Source organism: Tinamus guttatus, unplaced genomic scaffold (assembly GCF_059628265.1).
Source record: "Tinamus guttatus ecotype Peru unplaced genomic scaffold, ASM5962826v1 Tinamus_guttatus_pri_ptg000240l, whole genome shotgun sequence".
NCBI classification, from domain to species: Eukaryota; Metazoa; Chordata; class Aves; order Tinamiformes; family Tinamidae; genus Tinamus; species Tinamus guttatus.
The window spans coordinates 8,913,272-8,937,018 of NW_028288774.1; the positions used below are offsets into that span (position 1 = coordinate 8,913,272).

The following is a 23,747-nucleotide window of genomic DNA, read 5'->3' on the forward strand; positions in this document are numbered from 1 at the left end:
GATCTCTTCATGATGCCCACAGTATCTTAACCTGAATTCACAGGTGCTTTTGTGCCACTCCCCTCCTGGGGCTTTGGATTTTGAGGGTTTTTTTTCCCTAATGGTCTTGGAGAGGATATAGTGTTCTCTTCAGTAAGTCTGCCTGGTACAGCAGGGATCTTGCTTTCACCTTCCTGATATGCCTGTTAAACCTATGAAGAAGAAAGGCATGTGAAGTTCGGGGTTTGTGTTTTTTAAGCAACTGAGACAAGCCCTTTCAAATAAATCTATTCCTTTTTATGGCCTTTTAATGACACAGGCTCCTCCCTGCCCCTGGCAGCCAAACAGCAGTTAATCAGCCAGTGTCCTGAAGGCTCTTGCAGCATTGTGGAGGTTTTGATTCACAGAGCAGAAGCCCTGGGCTGGTTCCTGCAAGGGGGCTAATGGGTGACAAGTTGAAATTCAGAGCAAGTGAATCTGAAACTCCCTCATTGGCATCCATGCCATGAAATAATCCGTAGTACTAATGTAGAGAGGTGGAGGAGCTCAGGTGTATCCTTGTTCCCAAGGCAAAGGAAAAGAGGGGAAAGAAATTTAAATTATTGCATAATGATCTAAAGGAGAACTCTCTAAATTATTTCCTGTTTTATATTCAAGTTTCTGACAAGTATTGACTACTAACTAAGAGAAAATATTGAGCATGTTGCTTGAAGCAATATTTCTAGTTTCTTAAGCATATTTTCATATGTGCCTTTGCCCATTCCCTTCAAATATGTTGTACAGCAGGGGTGGGGGAAGACCAGGAAAAGTGAGATGTAACAATACGTTGGCTTGTGTCCACTGACTTGTTTTATACTTTTTCTCTGTGTAATAATATTCATTGCCTTTTTTTTTTTTTAACCTGGTTTAAGTTGCTGGCCAATAGAAAAATAAAGCTTAATATTCTATACCTCTCCTGTGTAGTGAAAACAAAAACATCATGTGAGCAGTATGGGTCATATGAATTCAGAGTCCACAGCGATGGCAGAAAGCAGGTCAAAGCTGAGTTTGTCTCTGCCTTTATGAGCTTCATGGTCACCAACTGCAAAGAAGAGGGAGAATTGCAAGGGCCAATTCTTTCAGCCAGGCTGAGCATCTACTTCACGTCTCTGCTTCTGCTGTCCTGCTCGAAATGCGCTGCTGTGGGGTCTCCTCCATGTGACACCCTGAGAGTTGGAGTCGCAGGACCTCCTGGCACAAGGTATCGCACCAGGCATGGGCCCAGGCTGTGTCTCTGGAAGTGTGCGCACACAGCACAATATCCCAGGATTTGTGGTACACCCAACTTTGCCTTGTGGGGTCCTTGGTAACCTGTGACACCTGGTTTCCACTTACTGTGAAGAAGGTGGAAATCCTTCCCCTTTCCCACATCCCTGTGCAAAAAATAGGGAGTAGATATGCACCCCATTTTTGTTACCAACCTCTTGAGTGCAAGAGGGGAGAGCGGCACATTACTAATTGAAAGTGCACTGCTACCCAACCAGCTGGGGACACCTGCCTGCCGCCAACAGGCGTGGCCCCTCGGAGGCTCTCCATGCTCCACTCACAGTGCAGGTCCCTTAATTCTTGTAGGACAAGTAGCTCGAGCTGCTTTGCCTTGTGGGCAGTGGTGCCTCTGAGCCTGAGGGAACCAGGGGCAGGTCACTCTCGAAACGCCTGCGTGTTGCTCATTCCATGCTGGCAAGTGCCTGTTGTTCACACTGCAGGAAGGCAGCCGGTCACGCGGACCTGTGCCAAGGGCTTGGCCGGGAGGCTGAAGGGAAGGCTCAAGCAGGACAGGTATCCAGCCTTCCTGCCAAAGCCTTGAGGGCCATCCAGGGCCTCTCTCAGTGTGTAAGGGTGAGCTGGTGGGTATAGACTGCCCTATGGAGGTTTGTGCAAGGGGGCCTGGAGCAGGCTGTGGGCTGGGGCTTGCCAGCTCTGAGCTTCCTTGAACTCATCTGTCCCCAACCCAGCTGCTTCCTTTCTGCCCAGCTGCCCCCAGAGCCTGGAGCTGCCCACCAGCTCATCCCTACAAACCAAGAGGCTGTGGATGGCCCCGTGGTTATGGGGAGATTCTGCCTCCCTGTGTCCCCAGCCTGTGCCCCCTTGCCGCTGCACTGCTGCTGAATCCAACTTGCCAGTTACTGAGTCTTCCGCTCCTTGGAGGACCCACCTACTAAACACTCATTGTTTTAATTTCAGGCACGGAGAGCAGAGAACATGCAGGTTGCAGAGCATGTGAGAGCCTGGAAAAGCAGAGGGTGAGCTGTATTGCTTGCACAGGCGAGCTCCTGGGGTCGCGGTTCCTCACCGAGCACGCAGGAAGCCCTGTGCTCGTTCCTGCCTCCCCTGGCCTGCGGCGTGGGCAGCTCCCACACGCCACAACCCCCACCAGTGACCTGGCTGTTCCTGCCATCTGGCTCACAGGTGACATGAGCAAGTTGCTTTGTAGCGACTGTCACTGGCGTGACAAGGATGTCCAGAAGGGATCTGGACCCTCTTTCCCCATTAAAAAAATCTCGCTCAAGGCCTGGTCTGGGCCAGGCTCGGTGATGGCTCCGCAGGGAAGGGCTGTGTCCGCCTTCCCGAGTGGCTGTGCGTGTACAGCCGCGCTGCCTCCCGGCCGGAGGCGCTTCTGGGCACGGCCGCAGCAGCTGGTTTCAAACGTCCTTTCCTCAACCTCGCTGCCTCAGGGTGGAGCCAGGCACAAAGCTGAGCAGCCCTGTGAGAACAACGCTGTGGGATCCCACACCTTGCCAGGTCACAGAGAATGGTCCCAGATCCCATTCTCCTTCCTGTCCCTTTTCCATGCCAGTAGGGTTGCCTTGTGGCTCCAGCTCGAAGGGAAACAGTTCCTCCCTGGCAAGATTGTTATGTAGCTTCTGGTTTCTAATACGTATGTAGCAGTGTCTTTCTCTGAAGATCATATGCAGTGTGAAGCAATTGCTTAAAAGCAATTTTTCACATTCTTGTTTGAATTGACTTATTCTACAGTGTCAGTGATCAGGGTACAATTACCATTTTATAGCTTCCTTGCAGGCAGCTCAGTCAGGTTTTTGGGCAGTAGCTGTGCCCCCTCGCAGGCCAGGAGCACAGAGTCCTCTCCCTCCAGCCCTGGAGATTTGGGCTACGAGACTTTGCTGCTCGTAGCAATTTACTCACCCTGTGGCCTGCTCCCTTGGGGTACCCCAGTGGTTGGTTTCATTTGTTCAGGATAAAAACCCTGCAGTGAAAGCAGATGTAGCAGTAACTAGTTTCTGCAAGTGTCCAGCTTAGGGGCAGACTGCTTCTGCACAGATTAAAATAAAAATCAGGTACTTCAGACTCCCCTGTAGAGCTACTACTGAGAGTCTCTAGGTGAATGACATTTCCTTTCTGCTCCTTCATTTATTTAATCAGGAGCAATTTTCCCCCAGAGATGCCTTGGTGCCTATTTCTTTTGCAATTTGGCATTGGCCACCTCTCATAATGTCCTTGTGTCCTGTTGGGGTAGGGCTGAATAGGGCTGCAGTAGTGAAGAGAGAAAGATGAGGACCAGGCAAAGGGCACTGCCTTTCCCCCATCACTAGGCATAAAGAATACACCATGCTTGCTGCTAAGAGCAGTGATGGCTCTTTTCTTGCTGTGAAACATCCTCTGAAGAGTGGACCTCACTAGGAGGCTGCAGCACAGCACTCCCAGCTCTGCTCCCCTTCCTCCCTGCTGCCTTTCTCCACTTAACTGCTCTCACAGCACAATGAAATTGGCTTAATGTACCTAGTCCTGGCTTCTCCACCCTTGACTTGCAGCTTGAAGCCCTGGTGTCTGCTTGCTGGTGCCTCTCTGGGAGCTGCTCCCTGCCTGGCCTCGTCCTGGTGAGACCTGGGCTCCCAAGGCCGCCGGCTCTCGTGGGCAGTGTGGGCAGCCAGGCGCTCACCGGTGCCGCAGCCGGCCTTTCTGCACAGCCTCGTATACATGGTGTCTGGCTGTGCACCCCATTTCGGAGTCATCACTGCGTGTCCCGTCCTGCAGACACGGAGCCGGTGCTGCCGCCCGGCCTCAGGGTGAGGTGTCACCTTGGTGCGACTGTCCTTGCTCTGGGGGCCCTGGGCTTGCTCACCCGCTATCCAAGTGCGTCTCCTCAGCTGCTGGCTGCGCTCAGCGTTGTCTCCCTGGAGAGATGTTACTGCAGGAAGAGGGTGCCTGGCTGCCTCTTCGTTGCTTCTGAGTCATCCCAGAGGAGAGGTCATGGTTTCGTGGTGGCCTGCCCGGCTGGCTGAGGAGGAGTAGGCAACAGGGAGGAGATTTATGTGGTGTCTTCAGAATGGAAAAAATTCCCTGCAGGGAGGGAGCATGATGCTCTCAAATGAGCTAAAATCATCTGAACAGCAGGGATGCTAGTGCCCAACAAATGCATTCAATGAATCATTGGGCGTACAAGGGTTTTTAAGTCCACTTGGCTCAATGTAAAGGAGACCAGCTCCTTCTATCACTGCTGCCTGCAGAAGGACCGTTGCACGTACCAGGGCATTTAGATCAGTAGTTTGCTCTTTTCTGATCATAGCTCCCTGTTGCAGAAGAAGAGAGCTGCTGAGCACTAGCTGTTTCCAGCAGCGAACTGTCTCAGTTACCTGGGAAGAGCAATTCCTGCCGATGCAGAGAGGTGAGAGGTGAGTGCTCCAGCCGGAACAGACCCCTCACAGGTACCTTCCTTGCTGCTGCTTCCCCACGTTGAGACGGCAAAACCAAGCCCTGTTCCCTTTGAGTGCTGCAGCCTGCCCGTCACATGTCCCAGGCATCCCGGGGGAGTGTAGGGGTTGCGCCAAGTCCTTCATTCCCCTCTGCATGGTTAAAGCTAATCCAAAACAGGCGTTGACCCCCACGCATAATCAGTGGAGCAATGATTCCTGGCTTAGGATGGTCTGGGAATAACCCAGTTTGCAGGTAAGCTCATGGGTGATGTCACTCACAGAAACCTGACTGCTCCTTTAGTGCCTCATGGGCACCAGCTGCTGGAATGCTGGAGCCTCCCCTGCGCACTCAGAGAGGTATGAGAGCCCCAGCGAGCCTCGTGTGCAGCAGAGTGTTCAACGGCCTCTTGACAAAGCCTGGCCTGTCTGGCCCCACATGAGCACCCGCCACGTGCAGTGAGTTCCCTGCAAACCTGTGCTCCAACACGTCTCGCGTAGTTGCCTATAGAGCCACGGGAGACCTGCAGGCCGAACTCACCATGACCATCCTCCCGCGGCCCACGGGAGCACGGCTACCGCAACAGGACAGAGGAGAGAACACGGGAAGCAGCTTACAGACCTCGTCTCCTCTTTTCCACACGAAACAAATCCCTCGTTCTTGCAGCAGAGCCTGATACGCCCCCATTCCTGCAGAGGCGGCCTCCCTCCGGGGAGGAGGCAGGCACGAGAGCAGACATGAGGAGGCCCAGCAGCACGGGAGCTGGGACAGGTCATGTTTATATTTCATACTTTGCTGGGAGCTGCCTGAACACCTTTCCCAGAAATCTGTCACTGTAGAAACATGCTCGGTCCTTCCTGGGTCACTGCCCTCCTCGCCCTTCGCAGCAGAGCCATGTCCCTGTATGCCCACAGCCATATCCCTTGGGATTAGCCAGCAGTGAGGGCCTCTTCCCTCCTGCAGCCATCAGAGCCTCGGCCTGCTCCCCTCTGAGGAATTTCTGTGAGGGAAACTGAGACAAGCTTTTCATCCAAGCTCATACTGGAAGTCAGCTGCAAAGTGGATGCCAGGGGACCGAGACCCCCGTGACGTTATCTCTGGGTCCAGCCGCTATTGAGAGCTGATGGCAGCACTCAGTAGCACTCTGCACTCATTGCACATGTTTTTGATATTGATAAAGCCTTTCTTTTCCCTGGAGATCTGCAAGTTTAATTCTCTTTTAACCTTCCCAGGCAGTCTTTATTGACTAGTTGTTTTCTCACATTATTTTCGAGGCTTCGATTTGTTGCCACTGATCCCATGACACAGTGTACCAAGAGTAAGAAATGGTGGCCCCAAACTTGAAGTACTGGTCTGAGGCTTGGGGGTTGTGAGATCAGCTGCTGTCCCCACTCTCACAGGACATCAGCTCAGTCACCTCATCTCTGGTCAGCTCAACTCCTTCAGGACAAAAATAACAGTTGATCCCCTGATCTTTTTCTTCTAATGTGCCTCAGCTCAGGGCTGAGCACAATGTGGTCTCTGCACTGCTGAAGTACAAGTAACAAAGCAGGATCTGTTTGAGGTGGTGGAGAGGGGAACGTAACCACCTCAGGCCTTGAATTCCCATCCCTGTAGCACTTTGCCCTTGGGACACCTGCCTTTCCTGCAGCTGCAGCATTCAGGCCTCTGCCCTGCAGCCTGTGACTCCGCTGCCTCACATCCCTCCACTCCCATTTCCTGCTGCTCCTCCATAGCCAGTATCCCTCTGTTGTAAGCACATGTGCTGAACATCGTCGTGTACAATTTTATACTTATCTAAATTAAATCTTGTCCTTCCTAAGATATCCTAGGCTCATTCCAATTTATCCTTCCTTGATTTTTCAGTCCCTCCTTAGTCTGGTGTGATACACAAATGTGATCAATATTACAATTTATTTCCTTTCCCCCTTTCTCCCTCTTCTCTCTTCCAAGACTTTAACGAAAATTTTAAGTAGCATTCAGTTCAAGGCTGGCCTGCTGTTCCTTTGCCTAATATCCCGTGCTACGCTGATGATTTCATAAATTATTCAGTTGTTTGGGATTTGTCTGTCAGCTGCGACAGAACTGCTCAAAAGGAGCATTTCAGAGGTTTGTCCAGATTCCCAGGTGGAACAGTCGTGAACCCCAGAGCAGGAAATGAAGGACTTCATACTAGAGAAAAGCGAGCCCCAAAACATTGGCTCGTGTATTGAAAATGTTTTTCAACAACAAAACCGAAATGTTGTTAAGTGCATTTTGCAGTTCACTTTCTGTAGCTAATGGGGGGGACCATTAAAACAACAGTCCCCCAAAATGTGGGATCTCTGTGTGTTTTGTGTCCTGCTTAGCAGAAAACCAACAAAGTCTTTGGGAAGGAGCTGGATTTAAATTAAAAAATAAAAATAAAATTAAAAAGGTAGTATTTCAGAAGCCTAGTTAACTGCAGGTGTGCTTAAGGTGCTGACTGGGATTAGTCATGTTTCTCGTTGCTTTCCCAGCTTGCCTGAGGTTTGAGGACATCTCTTGCACCTACGTTTTTTACAGAGCTCAACTACCCCTTTCATGAAATACCAGATATTCAAATGTTATCAACACTCTTTGCTGGTTGCTAATTGGAGCTGAAGAGTGTGCAACACAGTGCATAGGATTTTTCCTGAAGGGCTTGAATGAAAACTGAGCTCCTTTGAAAATGTAAGCTTACTTCTGGACACTGTTAAACACTAAGAACAAATTTGGTCATTAATTTCTATCAGTGTTTCTTTTTCTTCCCTCTGCACAAGTGCAGCTAATCATATTTTCTTTTTCTTGTCCACTTAGCTTCCTTTTACTATGTATATGAGCTGTGCTAAGCTCCACACAGCCCTGATCTCAGCATCACCACCTAAGTGACGCTATAATGTAAATAACAATAAAAATACTCTCCAAAGTGGTTATGACCCCACGAAATTGCTGAACTATGGAGACATTTCTATTCTGAAACTGTCAATGAGAAATGCAAATCTATGTCTATCTGCTACTTCTAATTTAGCCTCAACAATTTCTTCCATTTTTGCTCCTTTGCATGAGCTGTAGCTTCAAATCAACTCAATTCTGATACTAAAGGCAGAGGTTTCTGGAACATGAATACGGATAAATTTTATTCTCCGCACACCACTGGAGAAAAAAAAAAAAAACTTATTTTTTCACTGCTTTAGGATTTAGAGCTGTACCTGGAGGTAGGGTCCTAGGTGCTCTTTATCTGTCAGAGGGGAACCACGTGGTGCTATCCTATGGCTTTCTGTAGCTAATTGGAAGAAGATTAACAAGAGCGGGCAGTAGGCTAGAACAGAAAGAGAATTTAGGTTGGGGGTTTCAGTTGTCAGTGTCTTTCTGAAGAAGACACTGAATTGACTTTCTTCTATGAGACCATGTGTAGCTAAAAAAAAGACTGAGTTTCCCAGCTTTCATGGGACTATTGTATAAAGAGTAAAGCAGTTTACGATCTAATTGAACTCTTCTGAAGTGCTTCTCCTTTATCTAAAGATAGACAGACTTCCTCCTGGGAAGCCAGAAGAAAGCAGAGAGTTCCCTTTTCACCAGCACGAAGACAAGCTCCCGAGAGTAATGCACCAGGTATGACACTTTCAGGTCATTATCCTGTGTTTAATACTCCATCCCAACAAGTTTATCTTCATTTCCAGAGAGCTTGTGCAAAACACCTGGGAAGCTCTGGGCTTAGTCTGGGAGGAACTAGCTAAAAAGGATGGGTGTAAGGATGGTGAAAATCAATGGCTGCTTCAGCTGTGTTTCGAAAGGAATATGAGGGAGGAAGAAGATAACAGTTGATTGTAGGAGAGATTGACACAGGGAAAAGGCAGCTGGGAGGGACATGGAATCTGCTACAAACCACCTGTGAGAGCTGAGTGTCAGTGGGGGAGGTCTGAGGAGACTGTGCTGTCCTGCTGCAGTGCAGGGATTCAGCTGTTACCCAGGTAAGTGCTCACTTGGGCTTCTCCTCTGCTGCTGGAGCAAGGGAACAGGAGATCTTCCCAGGTCTGAGAAAAACATTGCTCCTGCAGGACATGTTACAGACATGGAGCGGAAGAAAATAGAGAGGCTCCTCCTTGCTTCAGTTATTTCTGAGGGCATAGCTGTCTCTGTGATGTCTTTTTGCAGCCAGTCTCTTCTGTAGTAGTGCTAAAATGTCCACTTGAATTTTCTATTACACATTTGTCTATTTATGTGAATATTTCTTCCTGCAGCCTTTGAGAAAGAGGAAAATCATGTTTTCTGTTGAGAAGAAACCTCATCCCAGTCTGTTCCCTTACTGTGAAGGATGCTGCCTAAAACCTGTCTGCATCTAGCTATATTAAACTCACTGCCTTCTTTTGTCAGCTAAATCTGCAGCTTTGTCAGAGGGGGCGATCGGATTTGTCTGGCACAATCTGTTCTTTATGAACCCAAGTTGCTTATCGCTCGTCGTGTTGCTCTCTCGTACGGTTCTGACATATCGATCCTCCTGCTCCGAGAGCCGGGCTTGGAGCCGCGTCGCTCGCGATGGCAGTGACAAATGGGCGACCGCGGCTTCAGGGGCCTCACCTGAGGCAGCTGGCACAGCAGAGAGCACAGGGCATGTGTGGAAGGGGAGGAAAGGCTAAAATAGTGCAATGAATCCTTGATCATGACCTATACGGATGAGCGAGGAAAGAGATTTTGTGTGGGCCGCTGCCCTCGCTTGTCGGTGTCAGATCCATGTGTGCTTGCTGTTCTCACCGAGCAGCTAGAAAAGAATGAAGCTGCTTTTGCAGATACTGTTTGGAAAAATAGATGGGAAAGGTCTGGGGAAAGTGGATTAAGACAGGGTAAATGGAATCATACCTCTTCCTAAAGCAAGTTTATTAAGTAAGTTGTCGGCAGACACCAACTGCCATGTATCTCTGTCCAGCTTCATCTGTTTTGTGCACAAGACAGGGCTGAGAAGAGGATATATCTTTTTCTTCCCTGTATTGCCCAGTGCCCCGTTGCTGTGCTGTGTGATCCTGCTAACAGCAGCAGATCCTGCCTTCCAAAATGCCTTGAATAAATGACCAAGCTGGAAATCCCTGTTGGACAAGCCACATTTCTGTGGGTTTTGTGCTTGTTGTAAGGGGCGCCCATGGCTCTGTCCCTAAGCCCGGGTGCCCTCCCGTGGGCGCATGTGCAGGAGCTGGGGGCTTGGCTGGGGGCTTTGCTGCTGTGGGTCTGTCGTGCGCTGTGTCGCCTTGCTGAGGCAGGGGCTGCTGGTCGCTGTTAGTCTGTGTGCTCCTTCTGCGGCTTCCGCGCTGGTTTGCGGCAGGGACGGCCTGCAGCTTCGGAGCTTGTCTTCCAGCTGAGCAGCAGAGATCTTCGCTCTTGAGGCATCTGCCTTTAATTTCCTGAGAAAAGATCTGCAAACAACTTCAAAATGAGTTCGCCCTTAGGCCTTTGAGCGCCTGGCTCCGGCGCTCGCTCGTGGAAGCTTTCCCGGTGGCCCTGGCGCGGCCGCTGGCCCTCTCCTTGCGCGCAGCCGTTGGGCTGCGCTCTCGGCCGGCGGTGGGCGCGAGCCGTCCCTCACCCTCGCTCCCGGCCTGCGCCACGCTTCCTCCTCTTGCTGCAGAAGCAGCTTTGCGCTTTCTAGGCATCCCACGCGTTTGGTGGGATTAAATCCAGCCTATGTTGCATCTGTCTAAAAGTTTCCTGGGGACTGAGGGCTCAGCCTCTTCCAGGAACAGCATCTCCCCTGCCTCTGTAACTTGGTCATTGACATGACTTTAATACAACTTTTTAAAGTATACATTTGTATCTAGTAAGCCCTTGAGAACAGCTGAGTCCCTTTTATATTGAAATTCAGGCTCCTCAATAACATTTTAGTATGAAGCTTGCTATTTTTAGAATTGCTGTTACTCTGTTATGAACAAGACACCTAACATCTTTCGATATGAAATCATTAGGGCACAGCAGAGTTCATTACAGGGGCATTTCTCCGGATTACGAACAAATCAATACCACCTACTAATAACACAGCTTAATACCTGACTCCAGTTGTGAACAGCGCATGCAGAAAAGAAGATAGTATTCTTCTGCCTCTCGTGCTCCTCTTGCAATATCTTATTTACTGTTTTCTCTCAAGGTGCTGTGATGGATTTATGAGTATACAAAATCCAGATGTTGTTTTTCCTTGAGCTCTCTGAATATTATCCTTTAAAATATGTTAGAAAGAAATAACTAGCTTAAGTTCTTGATATTGGAGTTACCTCACATGGAATAGGATTTCACCACTTGTCAGCGGACATGAAATCCACAGAGAACTAAGCTATAAGGCACTGCCCGGTTATATTTAGTTAGCTTATTTCATTCAGAGTCCTGAATAAATTTTTGATATATCAAGACGGAAAAACGTGGAGGGAGGTGCTGGGAGGCAAGAAGGTCTCTGATAGTTTAATAAATGTCTCCAGAAGAAGAAGGAGCCCTGGAAGGGGCTGCACCGGGTCTCCTCTCCATCCTCGGAGAGGTCCCAGGCTCGTCAGGACTAGTGGCCCTAAGCCTGGTCCTGGCTTGGCCACGTGCGGTCGAGAGAAGCTGGGCTTGGCGCGGCGGTGGGTTGTGGGGCTGGCCGAGCCCCTTGTCCCTGCTGCCCGGCGTGCTGGGCTCCGTAGCCACCCGCTGCTCTGGCTTTTGTCTGGAGATGTCTCCTGCTACAGCCGAAATGGGAAATTTCCCCATCTTGCAGCACGTGGTGCCTACTTCATTCGGTAGCAGTTCAGGTAGCTGTAACCAAAGTTGTTGAGGCCAAAGGCATCTGCTTATTTATTACAAGTAATAATTCATCAGTGGAATCCAATTATTACTTTTTGCCTTTTTAAAATGTTGCTTAATGGACAAGAATGACTATTTGTCTAGGCTGCATTTAATGCTGAGTGGATCCAAAGGGGGATTTCTTTAAGCCACTTCAACAATAATAATAATTTTTTTTAAAAAATGTCAAGTGTGGAGCTGTAGGCCTTCTCTGTAATGATCCCAAGCACTCAAGCCATTATTAACTTAATGCTTTCATTTACTAGATCATTCCTGGAGGAAGACCTGCTGGTCAAATTGCTAGTGTGCCTTTAAAAAAGTAAAATTAATAATTGCTTCAGCTGCACAGCTCATTACTAGGAAAGGCCTACAGCTCAGAGCAGCACTGATTTTTTCCTTGTTTTTAAATTTTGAGGGTGAATTTAAGCAAAACCTTTGTGATACTTCCAGCCCAGACATTAGGTATTCCATTCCATTAGGTATATAAATTTATGAACTCAATTACAAAAGTTCCAAATTTCCATTTCCTTTGGAAACAAGAGACTTGAGGGCTTCTCTGTGTTGCAAAACATCACCGCATTGATGAACAGTTGGACAGAGCCCTCTTAGCTGATATGTGGTGGCTAATCAATATCAGTAGGAACACATCCTATTGCACCAGTACAGGCTTCAACTGCAAGTAGCTGGCATTGCTTCTTTCACTTTTTTTTCTTTTTTCTTTTTCCCCCATTCACTGGACATTTTCTTCTTTTCCTCTCCCAGTCCTGTCCAAAAGGGAATACACTTCGTACCACAGACATGCCTTGGCTAAAAAACACTTGTCAGTATTTTGGGGTAAATAGCTGGAGAAAATGAAGCTTTAGTTCTTGTACCTCACAGACTGCTGGGGACAGTTGCTCCCTGTGTCTGCTGGCTTCTGAAGGAAAGGGAAAGCAAAGGAAGGGGGTTTATCCCACATGTATGGGCAAGGAAACTGAGGCACTGCACATGGGACTTGCCGAGGCTCGGTGACAAATCTGATCCTTGCCCTGCTCTTCTCAGGGTCTGTCCCTAACCATACACCAAAGGTGAAGCATTTTTGGCTTCTACAGGGGACGCTGCTGATTGCATTATGCAGGGGTGGATGAAAGGCATCTCCCTGGCTAATGTGACCAGCCTGGGGAAAGCAGAAAGAGGATGGGGCCGTTTGTACCCAAAGTGCACGGACACTGGAGGAAAGATTCCTGTTGAACTCCATGCGCTTGGATCGGGTCTCTGGAGAGGTGCTGGTAATACCACTGCGGCGAACCAAGATCTCCTTATAGAAAATGTGGGAAGTGGCGTAGAGAGAAGGATGAGCATCAAGTGGTGGCTGCTGTCCTGAGCACAGCTATTCCAGTGCCTGACCTGGGTCTATTACGGCACTGATTTTTTTTTTTTAAGCTGCATTTTGTTTCTTTGAGTGCTTCAATTAGACCTGCCTTTTAAAGAAGGGGGTCTGGCTTATGGAGTGAGTGTTCAGCATGAGTTATTTCTATCTCCAAATCAAGCCCATGGGGCGAGGGGGTTAATTCGGAATCATTAGTGCCTGTGGCAAGTCTTGACCACCCTCTTTGCTGCTCTCTTTGAAGTTTGCTGTTAGCTGCCTTTGTCTTGTGCTCCCACAAGTGTATGCGCTTTGAGCTTTTTGTCAGCTCTTCCACTCTGTTCTTTGATCACTGTTCTCTTCGGCTCCTAAAAGCAGAAAATAATGAACCCATTTTATTAAAACAATTGCTTCATATTTGGGAGGGATAAATGAAGGGCTTTCCTGCATGAACATTCTGGCTCAGCAGTTGCAAGACACGGTTTTTGGCACGTCCCGTGGAGGGCAGGCACAGAAAGGGGCACTAAGGAGCTCCCCTCTCCCGCGTGCCGGCTCGCCAGGCAGACGGCCGAGGGTGCATTCGCTCTGCAGCTGCAGGCGCCGGCTCCCTTTCGGGGACAAGTGTCTGCCAGAGGTTCAGGCCGCCCCGTTTTGTCCCAGAGAGGCGTGCAGGCCATGACGGTGTCTTGATGGTGTTTGTGTCAGCGCTTGGGTCCTTCCCGCGGACCGGCGGCTCTTATGACGCCAAACAGCTCGTGGTGCTGATCCTGCTGGAATCAAATCCCGCAGCCAGGCTGAGGATCCTCACGTGCAGCTGCTCCTGGCTGGGCAAGACTGGCCCTTGGGGCAGGGGGCAGGAAGCCTAATAAGAGTCTCGGGTCCATATCCCCCCTGTATTTCCATAGGGGAATGTCGAGAAGGAGGTGAGGGTTGGTACGAGACCGACTCCTCTGGAAACACTGTGCTGCTGCTTCCAATCTTTTGCCTGTTGCCCTGCAGCTTCCCCCGAGTGGCCTGCTGGGAGACTGTCTCCCTGAAGCCAAAGATAGTGTCTTAACTCTTTCTCTTTCTTATTTTTCCCCTTTCTCTCTCCTTTTATCAGTCATAAGTGCCGGAGGTGCATAAGGCTGAGGTCCGCAGGAAGATCTAAAAGCTCTTTGAGTGTCTAAGGCTTGAGGTATCTCAAACGGCTTTTCTTAGCAGAACTTAATAAGTCAAATTAATCTTGGCCACTCAGCTGGTCTAAGGCACTGTGTGCTGCCCGGCCGTTTTAAGTCACCTTGAAGTTAATGAAAAGACTCCCACAGACTTCAAGAGGTGCCACATCAAACTGTGCACAACTTGAAAGGCAAATTCTCCGTCATGTGCCCCTTCCCCTTGCTTTTCAAGTGTCTTTATGGTGCTGCTCATATCGGACAATTAAAAGTGCCTCCTCCCAGGGCAGCAGAAACGTAACCAGCTTGGCCTGGGAAAGGAAGTCATGACGGATGATGACATAATCACATGACACAGGATGGGACTGTGACCCAAGCAGGCCCAAGTGGAAGCAACGGTGTGACGGGGCCCGTGCTGCAGGGACAGCTCTGCTCCGAGGTGTCTCCTGCTCTAGCTCAGCCTCGGTTCGGTTTTTTCCCCCTTCCCTCTTGTCCCCCTCCCAGCTGTTTGCTGGGAAAGCGGTGGCCTGGCTTCTAGATCCCTTTAGTTTGCTATCAGTAAAAGGTAGAGTTCTAGTCGCAGGTCTAGCTGTATCTCTGTGGAAACTATGGGGTTTTCCATGGTGGTAAGTATGGTTTTCAGAGCTTTTTTAAAATTATTAATCCTACAGACAAAAAGCGTATAACAGAACTCCATCTTAAATATCAAATTCTGGATTGAAGTAGGGGAAAAGTCTGAGGGGTTGGTGCACATTTCATGTATCACCTGCGATGAGACTGCCACAGAGGCTGCTTTTCAGAGACATAAGGCCTGAGGCTGATTATGGATAACACTGGGAGTACCTGATTTCCTTCCTGCAGATGGACTCAGAATTATGATTAAGACTTTTTTTTTTCTTTTTAGTGGTGATTTCAAGGCACAAGTTGCTTTTCAGGTGTACAAATAACTTGGTATTGATGCTCCAGTTAGAAGCAGGAACTGGGACTCAACAGCCACAAGTTTTTTTTTTCCTGTACTTTAATGATCTCTTCTCCTGTCAGGTGCTTCTTGGTCACTGCTTCATTTTTATACATCAGTAACATATGAGCATCCTGCCTTGCCTCAGGGAGATGGTAATCTAGGTGACTGCAATTTTCTGTTGCATTTTTGACTTCTTTTCCATTTTCCAATTAATGTGATTTCCCTACTACATTCTTTCAAAACCAATTAAAAAATCAAAAAATGCTTTATATGTAAAGTAAATAAATTACTACAGAGTAGCAGTGGAATCTTTGGTATTTCAGCAGTCTTCCAATTAATAGATTCTTGTATTTAATTAAGGGCTTCATGACTTTTTGTTTTGCTTCTTCTGCCTGTCTTGATTATGCTCATGAGAAAAATTCTCCTTCTTAGAAAGAGTCAGAGAAGGCCAAAATTAATATATATTTAGTTTTATTTTTTCCTATGTGTGTGCGCATACATGTCCCACATTGACTTTAAAAATTATGGTTATTGTGAGCATATTTAATGGGCCTTCTAAAAGAGATCTAGCAGTTTAGAAGGCAGATCCAACATGCTTATGTTGCTAACAGATTCAGAGGTAAGCACGGGAGAAATGGTAGCAGAAAGGGAATTACTTTCAGAGCTTTCATAGTTACCAAAGAGCAAGACTGAAATCTGGGATTTATAGAGTCATTGAAAAATTCACTGCCTTTTTTTTTTTTTTTCCCCAGAACACAATTTAAACTCTGCTTCTGTTCTTAACTTTTGCAAGGAGAAAAGTCTTGAGGCAATCTTTCATATGAAGGCCTTAATTATTCATGATAAACTGTTCAATCACATTACAAAAATGCCTTTCCCCCCTCTGTGCTGCTTTTGCAAGCTCTTGATGCAGACGTGCTGCTTAATGTGCTGCAGGGAGCAATTTTTGTGTTTGCTGTGACTTAGTGTGGCTCCTCTTTCTTGTTTGCTGCTCTTTGTGTAGCGGCTCTGCTGGAGCAGGACCTGGCTGTGTCACTGGCTTCCACTGTGCTGGGTTTCCTGCTTGAGAAGGAGCAATCAGAGCAACTTTCTCTTTGAAATTCTGAACGGGGCCTGCTTTGTTTTTTGCAAATTGCATCTTCCCTGTAGTATTTAAGAACAATAGTTTTTCTTACCAGACAACTTAAGCTCTGCTGGCATCTGCTTTGAAAAGGAATATAATATTCTAAAGCAGAATAAGATTAGCAAATTCACTTTTGTTGCTAGAAATAAAGTCCTAACAGTTCATCTAATCCGGTCCCTTGGCACATATGCAGGACTGCTGTCAGCCAGTGGTAGCAGCCTGGGCTGTTGCACTCAGTCTGCAGAGTTTGCTGAACAAATGCACTTGCACTTTTCTTGGCATTTGAGTTTTCTCTGAACAATTTAGCATGTATCTTCATGTAACACTCCACTGGAAACAGAAAATGTGCTCTAAAGGAGTTGAGTTTGCAAAGGTCATCCTGTACTTCATAATGTCCCTTATGCCTGAAAGAGAGGTAAAGCTTCTTCCTCCTTTTTTTCCTTTTTTTTTTTTTTTTCTTTCCTCTTAATGCGTTTAGCTAGCTAATATGGAAGGCATGCAGAACATACGCTATGCCACCAACTATGAAATAAATGCTAGAATCAACTGCTTAATTCTCTTTGCATTAAGGTAAAGCATATGGGTTTAAAATGTCTTCAGTGGAGAACTGCTGAATATGGGAAACTTACCTACAATCTCACTGTAATAAATTGAAAAGAAAGTTCAAGTGTAAAGATCTGTGGGTTAATAGCTTTAGCTAAAGGCAAGCTTTTCTGCACCTTCGTTTTGAGACAACCTAGTTGTATAGCATCAGTCTGATATAATTTATCAATCTGATATTACTGATCACAATCAGTAACAATATTAGTTAATCAGCATCTCTGGAAGTTTGGGTTTTGTTCAACCCAAGTTCTTTGGGGTTCATCCAAATAAAAAAAAAAATTCCAAAATGCTTTCAGTCTAGTAGCTGAAATGCAAGTGCCAAGAACTTGACTGTACCAAATAATAACAGGCTCCAAGTTACGGGATTATCATCTGTTCCAGACCGTTTTTATGAAGCTGCTGTAGCTGATTTGTCCTTCATTTGCATGCAGGCTAAAACTGCATTAAACAAAATCCTGAGCAGGCACAAGTAGATGAATTGTCCTCCTCCATGCTAGGGGAAGGCGAGCATGTCTGCATGTGCACATAAACAGTCTTGCCATGGCAGCAAAGTTTTCTGGATGTCAGTAATGGCACGAAACAGGCCCGCACTTAAGGAGTAGCTGCCATCAGGAGGGAGTGGATGGGTCCTCTGCGGAAGGGGGAGGGCGGGAAGGGGAGAGGAGGTCGCTGGCAGCTCCGGCGCCGTCTCGGCCGGCACCACTCGTGGCCCAGGCTGGGGTCAGGCCCCAAGGGGGCTCGGAGCACCCGCAGCCTGCCAGGCGCTCCTGCGCTTCGCGGGCAGCACAGCACGAGCTGGGGCCAACGACATGACTGAGGGGTCGCAGACCTCTCCCTGCCCGGCAGCAGTGCAGAGCGTGGGCAGCATCGAGAGCCTGCTCGCAGGATGCCCGTGTAAATGCTCACGGAAGTTTCACTGCGAAAACCCGTCTAAGTTTGACCTAAGTGCAGGCAGGGACAAGAGCTCTACTCCCTCTGATTTACTGTTTTCTTATAATAGACCAGCCATAGCATTTTAATAAAAACGAAGCTGTGGTAGAGACCATAAATTGTCTTGAGCTGCAGCAGAAAGTGCACTCTGCTAGTTCCAGAATTACTCAGGAGTCATGTCTAATCTCACCAACCCAATCTACCCTTCCCTATTGCTGCAGGTCAGAGCTTCAGTCCCATTTGTCTAACCCACCTTTCCTACTTGCTGTTAAACAGAGAAAGAAATTATAATAATACTTCTGAAATAATAATAATACCTCAAAGAAATATGCAGAAGGAAATGCTAATATCAAAGCACATGCTCAACTCCATCCAGTAACCACAGAGAGGCTACAGGGAAAGATCTCCTTTATTTTAGCATTTTTCATACACAAATTTACTATATTTTATAAAATAAATCTTTATTTTTACCAGCAGAAGCATCTAAAAGTTAACATAATCTCCAATTCTTGATTAAGTGGACTTCATGTTTCACTGTTTTTTCTAAAAGGCTAGTGGATGATGGTATTATTTTGTTCGGAAAATAAAATCTCTGAAGGGTTGCAGTGCATTTTAAGGGCTTGTATCGTTTAACCCCTGAAGTCCACTTTCAAGCTCAATATTAGAGATATCATCCGCATGTCCCGTGGTTTATCTTTTCCATCTCATTTCTCAAGAGGAGCATAATTCAGAAGCTTCTCAATCAGATCCACGTGGGCTAGGAGCATTCTGCGACAGCAGTATCTCTTCAAACCAAGGGCATCCAGGGCATCGCTATTAATAATGCACATGGGAGAGGGGGGGAAAAAAAAAAGTCAGAAGCATTTTCAAGTATTCCTAAGCAACATACTGATTACTTTGAGCTTAGTCATAGAGGAAAGCTTGTTTCCAAGATAAACGAAATTAATGAGAAATTTAGTGTGAGTTGCTAATGTTATTATTCATTGCTGCCACTGACAGGATATTTGCCTGTTCTTCCAGGCTGCAGAAGACTCCTGTTAAATGTCATGCAGGCAATGCAACAACCCGACAGAGGTAAGTCTGCACAGAGAGGAACAGAACTGTAATAGTCTAGTTCTTAGGCACTGCCTCTTCTGAACCAGCCCACTCACGTGGGCATAGTTCCTCATGGATAGTGTGGTTAAGTGAAATGCAAGTATTTGAGTTCTGGAAATAAATTTCTGGTCTTCATAGTTGAAAAGAAACTTGAAAACAACAAATTTTAAACCCCAATTACTTTATAACAGTAAGTTAGTTTTCTTCCTCAAACCTGAATTTTTAGAAAAGAGGAGTTAATCTGGTTAAAAATCTGAATGATCAAGAGCTGTTAATGTAGTTAGAATACAGTTCTTAAACATGTAAAGTCATTTTTACTTTTCTTAAATCTCAGACAGTCCATAACTGCTTGTCTTAGCTACATCTCCCCCAAGTCTTATGGTAGGAAGTAGCACAAACTTCCCAAAGCACTAGACCTCTTACAGACTGGTGACAGCATTTACGCTTGTTAGTGCCAGCCTACTAACTATAAAGCTAGTCTGACACACATTGAAAAATTGACATTTATGAAATGGGACTGAATTCAGATCTTTAGATTTATATTATGCAGTGCAACAACCTAGCATTTGACTTTACAAAAAAAAAAGTATTTTGAGACTGTGACTCTCCTGCCGGAGGAAGCTGTTAGCTACTCTTTCTGAGCACTGACATCTGGAAGGAAAACTGCACAACCCAAACCACGGTAAAAGGTTGTCTGGCTTCATGCAGTGCAGCCTAAAAATGTGCAGTAAAGCTGCAGCTTCTGGGATGTTGTCAGTGGGTCTTTCACCATCAAGACAGGACTGCTCCTGCCTTTGGTATGCAATGTGCTCTGTACCTTGAAGTGCTTTAATAGCACAATAGAGTTTCATTTTTGAACTAGCATTTGCAAAAGCTACTGTATACAAAATCTCCTGTATAATTTCATAAATTACACGATATTTTTGAAACTGCTGAGAACAAAAACGTGATTCCTATGTAAGACTTAGGAGTTATGTAGAAAATTTTCAACTTTCAATTGCAGTTGCTAGTATTCTGTATCTCCAACAATGCCTACAATTTTAGAAGTCATATATACTATAATGTATCAGTTAAAACAGTATAAGCACTAGTTTTCAGTTTCCTCTAGCTTCCACGGACTTGAGAAAAAGAGCAGTTTTAAGGCACTTTTAATATAAATTACTCAGACAAGTTTGACTTCTTTAACTCTATCCACCTGCTTCTTAAATTATCATTAATAATCATTTTAAAACTGCACCATAATATTTTAACTGTTCAGTAGCCATTAACTCTACTTCTGATCTTGAATACTATAAGTTTATTAGCCTGAATAGTCACCCCAGAATTGCAACAATGATGAAAAGAATTGTTTCCCAAACAGTAAGTATCAATATTTCTCAACAATGTACATCTTTGACCTGTATAAATGCAGAGGACAAACAACAACAACAAAAAGAATATTTGGAAAGTAATAAGTCCTACATGCCACCAGAATGGATTTCACCATTAGCGAGAAAAGATTTGCAGCTACTCTTGTTATGCTTTTTAACTCCATACATGAAAGACAAATCTGGTGCAGAAACTTTCTAGTTACCTTTAATTTTAGCAGCTGCAGTATACTGCTCAGCTACCTTTGCCAAATTCAGAGATTGAAATCTCTGAATTCCACTTCCAAACAAGTTCTTCAAAAAGGGGTGAGACTTAAGAGAAATAATGATTTTTATGGATTCCTTGTTTAGTGAAACTCAAAAAAATGTTGGGGGAGACAGGGTGGGAATGGACATCTTTTCTCCAGAAATTCCCTCTGAAGCAGTGAGAAGCACAGAAATTAATGATAACTTCCTATAAGTTTAGATAAGCCTTAAAAACCAAAGCATTCCTGCCTGTCTATTCTGTGCCCCACTGTTTAGCCTGACAAGAGAGTCCTAAACAATAAAATCTGTTCAGATTTACCCTAGGGAATGGGTAGTGAGGTCTGTGTGGTTTATATGCATTCTTCTGACAGTTCATAGACATTAGTCTATTTTAAAACCTATTAGTAACCCTAACTATTTGAATGAAAAGCAAAAATCCTTTTAACAAGTTATACTTGTTGCTAACCACAGCAGAAGCAGATGTGAGGCAACTTCCACTGAAGTGTTTCACTGTGATTTGAGGAAGCTCCCAAACTCCTACGATGGTGTTTTCCGGTCTCTTGACTTGCAAAGGTCAGTTCTTTTCCTCCATGCTTAAACTTGATGACAACGTAAATGTTTCACAGACTTTTGCAGACTCTTTAAAAGTAGTCCCACCATAGCCAGACTCTCCCTGAGCTATTAAAGGCAATTCTGGTCATGCAAGGGACACGCACACTTCCAAAACAGAACTAAGGGGGTTATCAGCCAGGTATTTAGAACAGTTAAGCTCTCTCCCTCTCCATCACCAAACTACGGTTTTGAAATAAAATCAGCAAAACCAGATAGTTTTCATGAATATTTAAAAGGGGTATATAGCATTACCAAAATTTGTTATTTCTTCTGCTTGTAGCTTATTTTCCTTTAAAAAAAAAAGAGGGAAACACCAGCACAATGCACAGCTGCAAAAGCTGCATGCAGCTGCTTCTTCCCCTTCTGCACAAAGTGATATATTTGAAATCGCTATAGTTTAAAGAATAAGACCTGACAACTTCCAAACAGAAAGATTCAAAAGGTAAATGAGCACTTCCTTAGCTCTCCGTTAATCAGAGCTTTGAAGTTATTACAGTTATTGTCAGACTATTTATGGCTTTTGGTTTCTTTAGGGCTGTGCCCTTCTGCCACAGTTCTCTGTGCAGTGTGCATCGTGCGCAGGACGCGCGCAGCAGTACGCACCCCTCCGTGTACTCCGCTTGCAGAAGGCCGAGGTAGGCTTCCCACTTGTTTCCAACTATTTTGCCGCACGTGAAACATCTGACCGGGATGATCATTTTCACACAGTATCTGTAACACACACACACACACACATATTACGTGTATAAAATCAACCCTTTTCCGAAACCCAGCACGGTCCCCTACACAAACTTAAAAGAGGGTGAAGGGGAGTTGTGCTCAAGCCCGCCCAAGCCTCCAGCAGCAGCCGCGCCTCGAAGCGCGCCCGGCAAGGCCGAGCAGCGAGGCGGCACCTCCGCCATGTCGGTGCCGCATCTCCGTGCCGCGCCGGGGCACCCCGTGAGGGGCGGGGGGACCGCGCCGGGCCGGGCCGGGCTAACCGCGGCCGGCGGCGGCTCCTACCGTAACGGCTCCTACCGTAACGGCTCCTCCGCGCGGCCGCCCGGGCGCTACCACTGCGGCCAGCCGGGGGGGAGGCACCGCGCCGCCGGGCGGGCGGACTCTGTGGGAGGACGGGAGAGGGGGGCTCGTTCCCCCCCGCGCAGGCCGGCGCGGTGGTATCACCGCGTCTACGGCGTCCCGGGTGGCCCAAGAAAGGGCGCGCGCGGGGCGGGCTTTTTTTTCGCGTTTCGCGTGTGCGGCGCTGAGTGGCAGCTGAGGCGCCCGGAGCGCAGAGCGGCGGCGGCGGCGGCACTGGCGAGCAGGGCGCCCGCTCCCGCGCCTCCTTCCACCTCCGCGCCGGGCGGGCAGGCGGCACTTGTTGCTTCGGAAGAGCCTCTTCTGCGGCTGTGAGACTTCTCCCATCCCGCCCAGGTACTGAAGTCGTCCGCGGTGAGAAGCGCAACTGGTGGCTGCAGCCCGGCTCTAGCGAGCGCTGCCCGGCGCGGGGCGGCGGGCGCGAGGGAGCCCCGGCGGGCAGGGCTCTGGGGGCGGCTCGGGGTGTCCCGCGGGCAGCGCGCTCGCCTCCCCGCTCCCCTGCCCTGCGGCTGCTCTGAGGGGCGAGGGCGCGGACCGAGAGCCCGCGGCGGGCAGAGACCCCGCCGCCCTCGGCGGGGGCGGCTCGGGCTGCGCCGCCCTGGGCGCCTCGCGCGGCAGCCGCTCCCCTGCGGGGCGCGCGGGGGACCCGGACGGGGGGCGCGCGGGGGGCGGCGCCCTAACAGCCGGCGGTTCGAACCCCAACGGCCCGTTCGAATCTCAACGGTCGGCTCGACCGCCGACAATCCCTTCGAATCCCAGCGGGCGCCTCGCACCCCAACGGTCGTCTCGCGGCGTCGCTCGTCGCCGCGGCCGGTCCCTGGAGAAGCGGCCGCAGATGTCGCGGCCCCTGCGCGCTCTGGGCTTCTTGCGCTTCCTTGAGGAAGGAGAAGGCGCTGGGAAGCACTGGCTTTAGCTTCGGTTCACATCCATCTTTGCCTGCCTGATCTCGGTCTCAAGTGAGGTGTTTTTTTTTTTTTTTTTTTTTTTTTTTTTCCCCTTTGCACAGCAACCCGAGCAACGTTTACGTTTATTTATTTACTTTAATCTCTCTTGAAACTCGGTTAAGTCGGGGACACTCATGATTTCAGGCTGGTCAAGAGTTTCTAAACTGGAATCAGATTGAATTTGGCAATGTCCCATTTAGCACTTAACATTATTCTGTCTTGCTGCGAGTTGTGCGTAGCTGAAATGAAGAGAGGCAGCTTGGCAAGAGTACGTGTCGTCCTCGAGTTATTGCCTCCTGTCCAGGTATTGTTGATGCAACCTGCCTGAATAGGAGCGCTTTTTCCCTTCTTGTCGAGGGCTGAGGAATGGATGCCCCCTCTCTTTTGGATGCAATGTTTAGTTGCAGTCAAAGCTGCCCGTTCTATTGGTCATACCAAGCTGGGGAAGTTTGGTAGCACAGCATAATGCATCTTGAAATTGTTTACTTCTATTTCATTAATCTAATGATTGGGGAAGTATTAAGCACAAACTGTGCTTAGCGAAGGGACATGTGCTGTGATGACCACAGAGTTTAGGAACAGAACCTGCTATTTTGGAGGCTTCGGGATGAAATATTCATCTGAACACTATTAATCCTCATTGTTGATGCATAACTAACATAACCCTGTTGCTGTAACAAGAGAATGGACCAGAAATTCTCCCAAAGTTTTTTATTTTCCTGCGAAAGTGTCTCTGAGTTGATACACTGTACAGCACAGAGCCATTACTGCCTGACGTATAAATAATTGTGTCTTAATGCACAGCTTATGTTAATACGTAGTTTGTGACT

The 23,747-nt window shown here is 47.5% G+C and overlaps 2 protein-coding genes across 2 annotated transcripts in view; one reads left to right on the forward strand and one right to left on the reverse strand.

Moving 5' to 3' along the window:
- RPLP2 (ribosomal protein lateral stalk subunit P2) overlaps positions 1-23,747 on the forward strand; it is a 192,369-nt gene that overhangs the window by 114,346 nt on the left and 54,276 nt on the right. The window lies entirely within an intron of this gene.
- POLR2L (RNA polymerase II, I and III subunit L) lies at positions 18,250-21,979 on the reverse strand. Its single transcript, XM_088525946.1, has 3 exons — positions 21,914-21,979; positions 21,500-21,607; positions 18,250-18,389 (listed from the first exon to the last, which is right to left on the reverse strand). The coding sequence occupies exons 2-3, from the start codon at positions 21,592-21,594 to the stop codon at positions 18,281-18,283; spliced, it is 204 nt and encodes a 67-aa protein (XP_088382072.1). The 5' UTR covers positions 21,595-21,607; positions 21,914-21,979; the 3' UTR covers positions 18,250-18,280.